At 62.2% G+C, this 13,554-nt stretch overlaps 1 protein-coding gene across 2 annotated transcripts; it reads right to left on the minus strand.

Annotated features, from left to right (window-relative positions):
- Window positions 1–892: 892 nt before the first annotated feature.
- UBE2M (ubiquitin conjugating enzyme E2 M) lies at window positions 893–13,128 on the minus strand. Of its 2 annotated transcripts, none has more exons than XM_063425027.1 (6): window positions 12,318–13,124; window positions 9,254–9,348; window positions 8,256–8,294; window positions 7,696–7,799; window positions 6,048–6,111; window positions 893–1,275 (listed from the first exon to the last, which is right to left on the minus strand). In XM_063425027.1, exons 1-6 carry the CDS (start codon window positions 12,424–12,426, stop codon window positions 1,135–1,137), a joined length of 552 nt encoding a protein of 183 aa, XP_063281097.1. In that variant the 5' UTR covers window positions 12,427–13,124; the 3' UTR covers window positions 893–1,134. The 2 variants fall into 2 exon arrangements, with proteins under 2 accessions (XP_063281097.1, XP_063281098.1); XM_063425028.1 differs by lacking the exon at window positions 893–1,275 and adding an exon at window positions 4,418–4,519 and having other exon boundaries at window positions 12,318–13,128.
- Window positions 13,129–13,554: the final 426 nt, after the last annotated feature.

Consider the following 13,554-nt stretch of genomic DNA (forward strand, 5'->3'; position numbering starts at 1 on the left):
GGGGATTTTGAGGTTTTTTGGGATTTTTGGGGGGTTTTGGGATTTGGGGGGATTTTTTTGGATTTTTGGGGGGTTTTTGGGGGGGTCCCTCAAGGCAGCGCTGAAGGGAGTGACCCCCTCACACCCCCAGGGGGATTTTGGGGTTTTTTGGGGGGGATTTGGGGTTTTTTGGGGGGGTCACTCGAGGTCAGCGCCCTCCTCCTTCCCCACGGTGGCTTTGGGGGATTTTGGGGTTTTTTGGGGGGTCTCACTCAGCGGCCCCCCCAAACCCCCCCAGAGAAATCCCCCAAAATTGATTCAAAATTGATTTGGGGTCTCCAGGGTTGGTTTGGGGGGGGCTCGGGCAGGTTTGGGGTTTTTTTGGGGGGGGATTCAGGGAATTTTGGGGTTTTTTGGGTTTTTTTTGGGAGGGTTTTTGGGGTTTTTTGGGGGGGTCACTCCAGGCACCGCTTGGGGCTCAGCAAACCCCACAAACCCCCCCCAGCCGGATCCCACCTGTTTATTTGGGGGGGATTTTTGTGGGGTTTTTTTGGGGGGGATTCAGGGAATTTTGGGGTTTTTTGGGGAGGTTTTGGGGTTTTTTGGGGTTTTTTTGGGGGGGTCACTCCAGGCACCGCTCAGGGCTCAGCAAACCCCACAAACCCCCCCAGGCGGATCCCAGCAGATTTTTGGGGGGGATTTTGGGGTTTTGGGGGGCAGAAGACCACCAGGATATTTTTGGGGGGGGATTCAGGGAATTTTGGAGATTTTTTGGGGGAATTTCGGGGATTTTTTGGGGGAGGTTTTTGGGGTTTTTTGGGGGGGGTCACTCCAGGCACCGCTCAGGGCTCAGCAAACCCCACAAACCCCCCCAAAACAAATCCCAGTTATTTTTTTGAGGGGGATTTTTGTGGGGGTTTTTTTGGGGGGGATTCAGGGAATTTTGGGGTTTTTTGGGGAGGTTTTGGGGTTTTTTGGGGGGGTCACTCCAGGCACCGCTCAGGGCTCAGCAAACCCCACAATCCCCCCAGACGGATCCCACCTGTTTATTTGGGGGGGATTTTTTTTGAGGGGGATTCAGGGAATTTGGGGTTTTTTTGGGGAGGGTTTTTGGGGTTTTTTGGGGGAAGTTTTGGGGTTTTTATCCTTTGGGGGTCACTTGAGGCAGCGCTCGAAGTAGGTGGCGCCCACGTAGCCGCCCCGCAGCGAGCGCTGCACGTTCTGCTCGAAGAGGCGCCGGTTGCTCTGCAGGACCTCGGCCGCCTCCTTGTTCAGGGGGTCCTCGGGGTTCGGCTCCTTTTGGGGCAAAATTGGGGTTGGGGGCACCCCAAAATACCGGGGGAGACCCCCAAAGTACCAGGGGAGACCCCAAAAATCCCTTACACAACCCTTGAACACCCCCCAGATCCCAGGACCCTTCATTTGGGGTCTGGCTCCTTGTTCAGGGGGTCCTCGGGGTTCGGCTCCTTCGGGGGAAATTCGGGGTTGGGGGGACCCCAAAATACGGGGAGAGACCCGAAAATACCGGGGGAGACCCCAAAAATCCCTTACAGAACCCTTGAAGACCCCCCCAGATCCCCAGACCCTTCGTTTGGGGTTTGGCTCCTTGTTCAGGGGGTCCTCGGGGTTCGGCTCCTTTGGGGGGGGAAATTCGGGGTTGGGGGGACCCCAAAATACGGGGAGAGACCCCAAAATAGGGGAGAGACCCCAAAAATCCCTTACACAACCCTTTAAGACCCCCCAGATCCCAGGACCCCTTGTTTGGGGTTTGGCTCCTTGTTCAGGGGGTCCTCGGGGTTCGGCTCCTTCGGGGGAAATTCGGGGTTGGGGGCACCCCAAAATACCGGGGGAGACCCCCAAAGTACCAGGGGAGACCCCAAAACCCGCCACAAAACCCTTTAACAACCCTCAGATCCCAGGACCCTTCATTTGGGGTCTGGCTCCTCTTTTTGGGGGTCTTTGGGGTTCGGCTCCTTCGGGGGAAATTCGGGGTTGGGGGGACCCCAAAATACCGGGGAGAGACCCCAAAAATCCCTTACACAACCCTTTAAGACCCCCCAGATCCCAGGACCCTTCATGTGGGGTTTGGCTCCTTGTTCAGGGGGTCCTCGGGGTTCGGCTTGTTCGGGGGAAATTTGGGGTTGGGGGGACCCCGAAATACCGGGGAGAGACCCCAAAAATCCCTTACAAAAGCCTTGAACACCCCCAGATCCCAGGACCTTTCATTTGGGGTCTGGCTCCTCTTTTTGGGGGTCTTTGGGGTTCGGCTCCTTCGGGGGAAATTTGGGCTTGGGGGGACCCCAAAATACAGAGAGAGACCTCAAAATACCGCGGGAGACCCCAAAAATCCCTTACAGAACCCTTGAAGACCCCCCAGATCCCAGGACCCTTCATTTGGGGTCTGGCTCCTCTTTTTGGGGGTCTTTGGGGTTCGGCTCCTTCGGGGGAAATTTGGGGTTGGGGGGACCCCAAAATATGGGGAGAGACCCCAAAAATCCCTTACAAAAGCCTTGAAGACCCCCCAGATCCCAGGACCCTTCATGTGGGGTTTGGCTCCTCTTTTTGTGGGGGTCTCTGGGGTTCGGCTCCTTGGGGGGGAAATTTGGGGGTAGGGGGGACCCCAAAATACGGGGAGAGACCCGAAAATACCGGGGGAGACCCCAAAAATCCCTTACACAACCCTTTATGACACCCCAGATCCCAGGACCCCTTGTTTGGGGTTTGGCTCCTTGTTCAGGGGGTCCTCGGGGTTCGGCTCCTTCGGGGGAAATTCGGGGTTGGGGAGACCCCAAAATACGGGGAGAGACCCCAAAATACTGGGGGAGACCCCAAAATACGGGGAGAGACCCCCAAAGTACCAGAGGAGACCCCAAAACCCGCCACAAAACCCTTTAACAACCCCCAGATCCCAGGACCTTTCATTTGGGGTCTGGCTCCTCTTTTTGGGGGTCTTTGGGGTTCGGCTCCTTCGGGGGAAATTTGGGCTTGGGGGGACCCCAAAATACAGAGAGAGACCTCAAAATACCGCGGGAGACCCCAAAAATCCCTTACAGAACCCTTGAAGACCCCCCAGATCCCAGGACCCTTCATTTGGGGTTCGGCTCCTTTGGGGGGGGAAATTCGGGGTTGGGGGCACCCCAAAATTTGGGGAGAGACCCCAAAGTACCGGGGGGGACCCCAAAATACAGCGAGAGACCCCAAAATACCGGGGGAGACCCCAAAAATCCCTTATAGAACCCTTGAACACCCCTCAGATCCCAGGACCCTTCGTTCGGGGTTTGGCTCCTTGTTCAGGGGGTCCTCGGGTTTCGGCTCCTTCGGGGGAAATTCGGGGTTGGGGGCACCCCAAAATACCGGGGGAGACCCCCAAAGTACCAGGGGAGACCCCAAAACCCGCCACAAAACCCTTTAACAACCCCCAGATCCCAGGACCCTTCATTTGGGGTCTGGCTCCTCTTTTTGGGGGTCTTTGGGGTTCGGCTCCTTCGGGGGAAATTTGGGGTTGGGGGGACCCCAAAATACAGAGAGAGACCTCAAAATACCGCGGGAGACCCCAAAAATCCCTTACAGAACCCTTGAAGACCCCCCAGATCCCAGGACCCTTCATTTGGGGTTCGGCTCCTTTGGGGGGGGAAATTCGGGGTTGGGGGCACCCCAAAATTTGGGGAGAGACCCCAAAGTACCGGGGGGGACCCCAAAATACAGCGAGAGACCCCAAAATAGGGGGGAGACCCCAAAAATCCCTTACACAACCCTTTAAGACCCCCCAGATCCCAGGACCCCTTGTTTGGGGTTTGGCTCCTTGTTCAGGGGGTCCTCGGGGTTCGGCTCCTTCGGGGGAAATTCGGGGTTGGGGAGACCCCAAAATACGGGGAGAGACCCCAAAATACTGGGGGAGACCCCAAAATACCGGGGAGAGACCCCCAAAGTACCAGGGGAGACCCCAAAACCCGCCACAAAACCCTTTAACAACCCCCAGATCCCAGGACCCTTCATTTGGGGTTCGGCTCCTTTGGGGGGGGAAATTCGGGGTTGGGGGCACCCCAAAATTTGGGGAGAGACCCCAAAATACCGGGGGGGACCCCAAAATACAGCGAGAGAACCCAAAATAGGGGGGAGACCCCAAAAATCCCTTACACAACCCTTGAAGACCCCCCAGATCCCAGGACCCTTCATTTGGGGTCTGGCTCCTCTTTTTGGGGGTCTTTGGGGTTCGGCTCCTTCGGGGGAAATTTGGGCTTGGGGGGACCCCAAAATACCAGGGGAGACCCCAAAAATCCCTTACAAAAGCCTTGAACACCCCCAGATCCCAGGACCCTTCATGTGGGGTTTGGCTCCTCTTTTTGTGGGGGTCTCTGGGGTTCGGCTCCTTGGGGGGGAAATTTGGGGGTAGGGGGGGACCCCAAAATACGGGGAGAGACCCGAAAATACCGGGGGAGACCCCAAAAATCCCTTACACAACCCTTGAAGACCCCCCAGATCCCAGGACCCCTTGTTTGGGGTTTGGCTCCTTGTTCAGGGGGTCCTCGGGGTTCGGCTCCTTCGGGGGAAATTCGGGGTTGGGGGGACCCCAAAATACGGGGAGAGACCCCCAAAGTACCAGGGGAGACCCCAAAACCCGCCACAAAACCCTTTAACAACCCCCAGATCCCAGGACCCTTCATTTGGGGTCTGGCTCCTCTTTTTGGGGGTCTTTGGGGTTTGGCTCCTTCGGGGCAAATTCGGGGTTGGGGGGACCCCAAAATACGGGGGGGAGACCCCCAAACCCATTACAGAACCCTTGAACACCCCCTAAATCCCAGGACCTCCTATTTAGGGTTTGGCTCCTTTTTTGGGGGGGGTCTTTGGGGTTCGGTTCCTTTGGGGGGAAGATTTGTGGGTTGGAGGGGACCCCAAAAGAGGGGGGAGACCCCAAAATACGGGAAAAGACCCCAAAAATCCCTTACAAAACCCTTTAAGACCCCCCAGATCCCAGGACCCTTCATGTGGGGTTTGGCTCTTTTTTGGGGGGCGTCTTTGGGGTTTGGTTCCTTATAGGGGAAAATTTGGGGTTGGGGGGACCCCAGAATTTGGGGAGAAACCCTTGAACCCCCTAAAACCCACCCAGATCCCCGGACCCCTTGTTTGGGGTGTGGCTCCTCTTTTGGGGGCGACTTTGGGGTTTGGCTCCTTTGGGGGGAAGATTTGGGGTTTGGGGGACCCCAAAATTTGGGGAGAAACCCCCACACCCCCCAAAACCCACCCAGATCCCCGGACCCCTTGTTTGGGGTTTGGCTCCTTTTAGGGGAAGATTTAGGGTTGGGGGCACCCCAAAATTTTGGGGGGGACACCCCAAAATCCCCCTCCCCCCCCCTCAGCCCCCTTGTTCAGGGTCCCATTTTGGGGTCCCCTTTGTCCCGGGGGGGTCTCAGGGTTTGGGGTGGCTTTAGGGGACCCCAAGCCCCGTTCTTGGGGACACCCCCGGGTTTAGGGGGGCCTCGGGGGGACCCTGAAGCCCCCCGGGGTTTGGGGTGACCCCGAAATTTGGGGGGGGGGAACCCCAGAACCCCTGAACGGCCCCAGGGACCCCTGAGCCCGCCCAGGTGTCCCCAAACACCCCCGGGGTGTCCCCAAGGCCACCAGGTGTGTCCCCAAGGTGTCCCCAAACACCCCCCAGCTGTGTCCCTGTGTCCCCAAGCCCCCTCAGGTGTGTCCAGGTGTGTCCCCATGTCCCCAAGGTGTCCCCAAACACCCCCCAGCTGTGTCCCCATGTCCCCAGGTGTCCCCAGGGTGTCCCAAAACACCCCCCAGGTGCTCCCTCCATGTCCCCAAGCCCCCCCCCGTGTGTCCCCGTGTCCCCAGGTGTGTCCCCAAACACTCCCAGGTGTGTCCCCAAGGTGTCCCCAAGCCCCTCCAGCTGTGTCCCCAAGTACCCAGGTGTGTTCAGGTATGACCCCAGGTGTCCCCAGGTGTCCCAGGTGTGTCCCCAGCTGTCCCCAGGTGTCCCAGCTGTCCCCAGGTGTCCCAGCTGTCCCCAGGTCCCCCCAGGTGTGTCCCAGGTGTCCCCAGGTGTCCCAGGTGTCCCTCACCAGGAACAGGTACTGCAGGCCGTAGATGATGGAGTTGATGGTCAGCACCGGCTTCCAGTCCTCCCTGCGGGCACGGCCAGCGGTCAGTGTGGCCACCACGGCCACCACGGCCACCAGGGCCAGCGGTCACCACAGCCAGCGGACACCATGGCCAGTGGTCACCATGGCCACCACGGCCACCACAGCCACCACGGCCAGCGGTCAGTGTGGCCACCACGGCCACCACGGCCACCACAGCCAGCGGACACCATGGCCAGTGGTCACCATGGCCACCACGGCCACCACAGCCACCACGGCCACCACGGCCAGCGGTCAGTGTGGCCACCACGGCCACCATGGCCAGCGGTCACCACAGCCAGCGGTCACCATGGCCAGTGGTCACCATGGCCACCACGGCCACCACGGCCACCATGGCCAGCGGTCACCACAGCCAGCGGTCACCATGGCCAGTGGTCACCATGGCCACCACGGCCACCACGGCCACCATGGCCAGCGGTCACCACAGCCAGCGGTCACCATGGCCAGTGGTCACCATGGCCACCGCGGCCACCACGGCCACCACGGCCACCACGGCCAGTGGTCACCATGGCCACCGCGGCCACCACGGCCACCACGGCCACCATGGCCAGCGGTCACCACAGCCAGCGGTCACCATGGCCAGTGGTCACCATGGCCAGTGGTCACCATGGCCACCACGGCCACCATGGCCACCATGGCCAGCGGTCAGTGTGGCCACCATGGCCACCACGGCCACCACAGCCACCGCGGCCACCATGGCCAGCAGTCAGTGTGGCCACCATGGCCACCACGGCCACCACAGCCAGCGGTCACCACGGCCACCATGGCCACCATGGCCACAGCCAGCGGTCAGCGCAGCCACCACGGCCACCATGGCCAGCGGTCACCACGGCCACCATGGCCACCATGGCCACAGCCAGCGGTCACCATGGCCACCACGGCCACCACAGCCAGCGGTCACCACGGCCACCATGGCCACCATGGCCACAGCCAGCGGTCAGCGCAGCCACCACGGCCACCATGGCCAGCGGTCAGTGTGGGCACTACAGCCAGTGGTCAGTGTGGCCACCACGGCCAGCAGCAGGTGGCCACAGCCCCCCCAAATATCAACAGCCCCCCCAGGTGTTCAGTAGCCCCCCCAGGTAAGCCACAGCCCCCCCAGGTAAGCCATAGCCCCCCCAGGTGCAGGTAGCCCCCCCAGGTGCAGGTAGCCCCCCCAGGTGCAGGTAGCCCCCCCAGGTGCCGGTAGCCCACCTGAGGGTTTTGGTAGCCCACCTGAGGATGTTGAGGCACACGTTGCCCCCTCAGGTTTTGGTAGCCCCCCCAGGTTTTGGTAGCCCCCCTGAGTGTTCTGGTAGCCCACCTGAGGATGTTGAGGCACACCTTGCCTCCCCAGGTATCCCATAGCCCCCCCAGGTTTTGGTAGCCCCCCTGAGGGTTCTGGTAGCCCACCTGAGGATGTTGAGGCACACGTTGCCTCCCCAGGTATCCCATAGCCCCCCCAGGTGTTGGTAGCCCCCCTGAGGGTTCTGGTAGCCCACCTGAGGATGTTGAGGCACACCTTGCCTCCCCAGGTATCCCATAGCCCCCCCAGGTGTTGGTAGCCCCCCTGAGGGTTCTGGTAGCCCACCTGAGGATGTTGAGGCACACGTTGCCCTCCAGGTCGATGTTGGGGTGGTACACCATGGTCTCGCACTTCACCTTGGGCGGGTCGTGCGGGTAGCCCTGGCCCACCTGGGGGCCACCAGGGTCACCTCAGGGTCATCCCGGGGCCACCAGGGTCACCTCAGGGCCACCAGGGTCACCCCAGGGTCACCTCAGGGCACCCAGGGTCACCCTGGGGCCACCAGGGCCACCCATGGGCCACCAAGGTCACCCTGGGGCCACCAGGGTCATCCTGGGGTCACCAGGGTCACCCTTGGGGCCACAGGGGGGGTTGGTGGCCACAGGGGGGGTTTGGTGGCCACAGGGGGTTTGGTGGCCCCAGGGAGGGTTTGGTGGCCACAGGGGGGGTTGGTGGCCACGGGGGGGTTGATGGCCACAGGGGGGGGGTTGGTGGCCACAGGGGGGGGGTTGGTGGCCACAGGGGGGGTTGGTGGCCATGGCAGGGGTTTGGTGGCCACAGGGAGGGTTGGTGGCCATGGCAGGGGGTTGGTGGCCCCAGGGAAGGTTTGGTGGCCCAGCACTGACCTTAAAGCTGAAGACGAATTTGCCGCCCTTGTAGAAACCCTGGGGGAGAGAAAAACGTCACAGAGGGACAGAGGGACAGAGGGACAGAGGGACAGAGGGACAGAGGGGACAGAGGGACAGAGGGGACAGAGGGGACAGAGGGGACGGACAGAGGGACAGAGGGACAGAGGGGACAGAGGGGACAGAGGGACAGAGGGGACAGAGGGACAGAGGGGACAGAGGGACAGAGGGGACAGAGGGACAGAGGGGACAGAGGGGACAGAGGGACAGAGGGGACAGAGGGGACAGAGGGACAGAGGGACAGAGGGGACAGAGGGGACAGAGGGACAGAGGGGACAGAGGGACAGAGGGGACAGAGGGGACAGAGGGGACAGAGGGGACAGAGGGACAGACAGGGGGACAGAGGGACAGAGGAGACAGAGGGACAGACGGACAGAGAGGAGACAGAGGGGACAGAGGGACAGACAGGGGGACAGAGGGGACAGAGGGACAGAGAGGACAGAGGGACAGAGGGGACAGAGGGACAGACAGAGGGACAGAGGGACAGAGGGGACAGGGGGGACAGAGGGACAGACAGAGGGACAGGAGGGGGGCGGTGCCCATCCTGTCAGAGCAGACTGAGCAAGGTGCTCCAGGTACCCCCAGGTGTTTCCCAGCTGTCCCAGGTGTGTCCCCAGATGTCCGCATGTGTCCCCAGGTGTGTCCCAGGTGTCCCCAGCTGTCCCCAGGTGCTCCCAGGTGTCCCCAGCTGTCCCAGGTGTCCCCAGGTGTCCCCAGGTGTGTCCCAGCTGTCCCAGGTGTCCCCAGGGTGTCCCCAGGTGTGTCCCCAGGTGTCCCCAGGTGTCCCAGGTGTGTCCCCAGGTGTGTCCCAGGTGTCCCCAGGTGTCCCAGGTGTCCCAGGTGTGTCCCCAGGTGTGTCCCCAGGTGTGTCCCAGGTGTCCCAGGTGTCCCAGGTGTGTCCCCAGGTGTTGTCCCCAGGTGTCCCCAGGTGTCCCCACCTCGTCGGGGCAGATGAGCAGCCGGAAGTGCAGGAGGTCGTCCTGGTCCGAGAAGTCGATCTCGCACGTCTTGGGCAGGTTCAGCTCGTTGATGTCTGGGGACACACAGGGGACAATGGGGACACTGGGGACACTGGGGACAGACAGGGGACAGTGGGGACATTGGGGACACAGGGGGGACATGGGGACACTGGGGACAAATGAGGACACACAGGGACAGCTGGGGAAAATGGGACAGTAGGGACAAATGGGGACAAATGGGAACACAAGGGGACACACAGGGTGACACAGAGGGGACACACAGGGGACACACAGAGGGACACACAGGGTGACACAGAGGGGACAAACAGGGGACACAGAGGGGACACACAGGGTGACACACAGGGGACACAGAGGGGACACATAGGGGACACACAGGGTGACACACAGGGGACACACAGGGACACACAGGGTGACACAGAGGGGACACAGAGGGGACACACAGGGTGACACAGAGGGGACACACAGGGTGACACACAGGGTGACACAGAGGGGACACACAGGGGACACACAGGGTGACACACAGGGGACACACAGGGTGACACACAGGGTGACACACAGGGGACACAGAGGGGACACACAGGGTGACACACAGGGTGACACAGAGGGGACACACAGGGGACACACAGGGTGACACACAGGGGACACACAGGGTGACACACAGGGGACACACAGGGGACACAGAGGGGACACACAGGGACACACAGGGACACACAGGGGACACACAGGGGACACAGAGGGGACACACAGGGTGACACACAGGGACACACAGGGGACACACAGGGTGACACACAGGGACACACAGGGACACACAGGGTGACACACAGGGGACACGGCCACAACAACCCCACGGGCCCAACCCCTCACTGGGACCGTACTGGGACCAGGACCTGACCCCTACTGGGACCAGTCTGTGACCCCTACTGGGACCAGGACCTGACCCCTACTGGGACCAGTCTGTGACCCCTACTGGGACCAGTCTGTGACCTCTACTGGGACCAGTCTGTGACCCCTACTGGGACCAGTCCCTGCCCCTCACCAAGGCCTTACTGGGACCAGTCTCTGACTCCTACTGGACCAGCATGTGACCCCCTACTGGGGCCTTACTGGGACCAGTGTGTGACCCCTACTGGGACCAGCACCTGAGCCCTATTGGGACCTAACTGGGACCAGGACCTGAACCCTACTGGGACCTAACTGGGACCAGTATATGATTCTTACTGGGACCAGCATGTGACCCCCACTGGGACCAGTACCTGACCCCCACTAAGTCCCTGCTGGGACCAGTCTGTGACCCCGACTGGGACCAGTATATGACTCCTACTGGGACCAGTACCTGCCCCTCACCAAGGCCTTACTGGGACCAGTCTGTGACTCCTACTGGGGCCTAACTGGGACCAGTACCTGCTTCCTGCTGGAGCCAATATGTGACCCCCACTGAGGCCCTACTGGGACCAGTCCGTGACCCCCACTGGGACCAGTATATGACCCACACAGGGGCCTAACTGGGACCAGTATATGACTCCTGCTGGGGTCTAACTGGGACCAGTATGTGACTCCTACTGGGACCAGTCTGACACCCAACTGGGACCAGTCTGTGACCCCTACTGGGACCAGTCTGTGACCCCTACTGGGACCAGTCCATGATCCTACTGGGGCCTAACTGGGACCAGTCCGTGACCCCTATTGGGGTGTAAGGGGGACCAGTATGTGACCTCTACTGGGACCTAACTGGAACCAGTATATGACTCCTACTAGGACCAGTGCCTGTGCCTGCATCTGGAGGCTAACTGGGACCAGTACCTGAACCCCACTGGAACCAGTCTGTGACCCCTACTGGGACCAGTCTGGGACCCCCACTGAGGCCCTACTGGGACCAGTCTCTGACTCCTACTGGGACCAGTCTGTGACCCCCACTGGGACCAGTCCATGACCCCTACTGGGACCAGTCTGTGACCCCCACTGAGGCCCTACTGGGACCAGCGTGTGACCCCTACTGGGACCAGTCTGTGACCCCCACTGAGGCCCTACTGGGACCAGTCTCTGACTCCTACTGGGACCAGTGTGTGACCCCCACTGGGACCAGTCCATGACCACTACTGGGACCAGTATGTGACCCCCACTGAGGCCCTACTGGGACCAGTGTGTGACCCCTACTGGGACCAGTCTGTGACCCCCACTGAGGCCCTACTGGGACCAGTCTGTGACCCCTACTGGGACCAGTATGTGACCCCCACTGAGGCCCTACTGGGACCAGTGTGTGACCCCTACTGGGGTGACTCCTACTGGGACCAGTCCCTGACCCATACTGGGACCAGTCTGTGACCCCCACTCTGGCCTTACTGGGACCAGTCTGTGACTCCTACTGGGGCCTAACTGGGACCAGTGTGTGTGACTCTTACTGGGACCAGTACCTGCTCCCTATTGGGGCCAATACGTGACCCCCACTGAGGCCCTACTGGGACCAGTCTGTGACCCCCACTGGGACCAGTCTGTGACCCCCACTGGGACCACTATATGACCCCTGCTGGGGTCTAACTGGTACCAGTATGTGACCCTTACTGTGACCAGTCTGCGACCCCCTACTGGGGTGTAACGGGGACCAGTATGTGACCTCTACTGGGACCTAACTGGGACCAGTCTGGGACCCCCACTGGGACCAGTCCATGACCACTACTGGGACCAGTATGTGACCCCCACTGAAGCCCTACTGGGACCAGTCTGGGACCCCCACTGGGACCAGCATGTGACCCCCTACTGGGGCCTAACTGGGACCAGTCCGTGATCCCCACTGGGCCCAGTCCCTGCCCCTCACTCTGGCCTTACTGGGACCAGTCCCTGATCCGTACTGGGACCAGTCCCTGCCCCTCCCCCGGGCCTTTCGGGCCCCGGTCCCGGAGCCCCGCGGGTCCCTGCGGGTCCCGGAGCCCCCCCGGCCCCGGTCCGGCCCCCCCGGGCCGTTACCGAGCGCGGCCCCCGCCCCCCGCGGGCCCCGCGGGCCGGGCCGGGCCCGCTCCCGCCGCACCTTTCTGGATGCGGAGCTGCGCGGCCGAGGCCTTTTTGCTGGAGCTCTTGGTGCCGCCCGCCGATTCCTCCTCCTTCTTCTGCTGCTTCAGCGAGAACAGCTTGATCATCCTGAGGGCCGGGGCGGCGGGGCCGGCGCGGGTCCGGGCCCGCCCCGGGGCCGAGGCTGCGGCGCCGGGGGCGGCTCCGGTTCGGGCTCCGGGGGCTCCGCGGGCCGGGGGCGAGCGCTGAGGGCCGGCCGGCTCGGCAACTTCCGGAGCCGCTCGGCAACTTCCGGAGCCGCTCGGGGCTCTCCGGAACCGCTTCACAACCGCTCGGCTACTTCCGGGATCTCCTCGTGAAGCTCCGGAGATGGTTCGGGAACTTCCGGAATCGCTTCGGAACCAGTTCGGGAGTTTCCGGAACCGCTTCGGGAAGCGCCGGTGTCGCTTGGTAACTTCCGGAACCGCCTCGGAACCGTTCCGGGACTTCGCCGAACGGTCTCGGGGCCGTCCGGAGCCGCTCGAACCCTTCCGGAGATCTCCGGACAGGGGGAGGAGGTTCGGGGCTCTCCGGAACCGCTTCGGAACCGCGGGGCGATCCCCGGGGCCGCTCCGTGGGTGTCCGGGATCGCTTCGAGCACCTCCGGACGGCTTCGGAATCTCTCGGCAACCTCCGGAGTGGCCGGGCACCTTCGGGAACCGTTTGGGGCTCTCGGAGCGGGCTCGCGGTTCGCCGGCGCCGCTCTGGGGGCGCTCCCGGGGGCTCGGGAGTCGCCTCGGGGGTCTCCGCAGGGAGGGAGGGAGGCCGGGGGGGCTCGGGGGTCTCGGGAGGGGCGGCCCGGGGCCCCTCAGCACTGTCTGCAAAGGCTCGGGCGGGCCCGAGGGCGCCTCGGCTTCTTCCGGAAGAAATCGACTCGTTCCGGTGTTTCGTCCCGCCCCCCTTCCTTCGGCGCTTTCCGGAACGCTTCGGGTTCTTCCGGAAAAGGAACGAGGCGCTCCGAAAAGTAACGATTCCCGTCCCTCGGCTCTTTCCGGAACTCTTCGGCTCTTTCCGGCCCCCACTTCGTATCTCCCCGGACCTCTCTCCCGCGCCGCACACTCGGCTATTTCCGGAACACTTCGGCTCTCCCCGGCTCCCACCAGCCAATCGCGTGCCGGGGGCGGAGCTTGCGGCCCTTTCTCCCAATGGGCGCCGCCATGTTCCTCATGGGCGCCGCCATCTTTACCGGGCCCAGGGGCCGTACCGGGCCCAGGGGT

The sequence above is a fragment of the Prinia subflava genome, unplaced genomic scaffold, assembly GCF_021018805.1.
Source record: "Prinia subflava isolate CZ2003 ecotype Zambia unplaced genomic scaffold, Cam_Psub_1.2 scaffold_48_NEW, whole genome shotgun sequence".
NCBI classification, from domain to species: domain Eukaryota; kingdom Metazoa; phylum Chordata; class Aves; order Passeriformes; family Cisticolidae; genus Prinia; species Prinia subflava.

Coding starts and splice junctions, on each gene's coding strand:
- UBE2M (XM_063425027.1), bottom strand. CDS start 12,426: ATGATCAAGCTGTTCTCGCTGAAGCAGCAGAAGAAGGAGGAGGAATCG. Junction 9,349..12,317: donor GCAGCTCCGCATCCAGAAAG/GTGCGGCGGGAG, acceptor GTGTGTCCCCAG/ACATCAACGAGCTGAACCTG. Junction 6,112..7,695: donor GTGTGCCTCAACATCCTCAG/GTGGGCTACCAG, acceptor CCGTGCCCGCAG/GGAGGACTGGAAGCCGGTGC.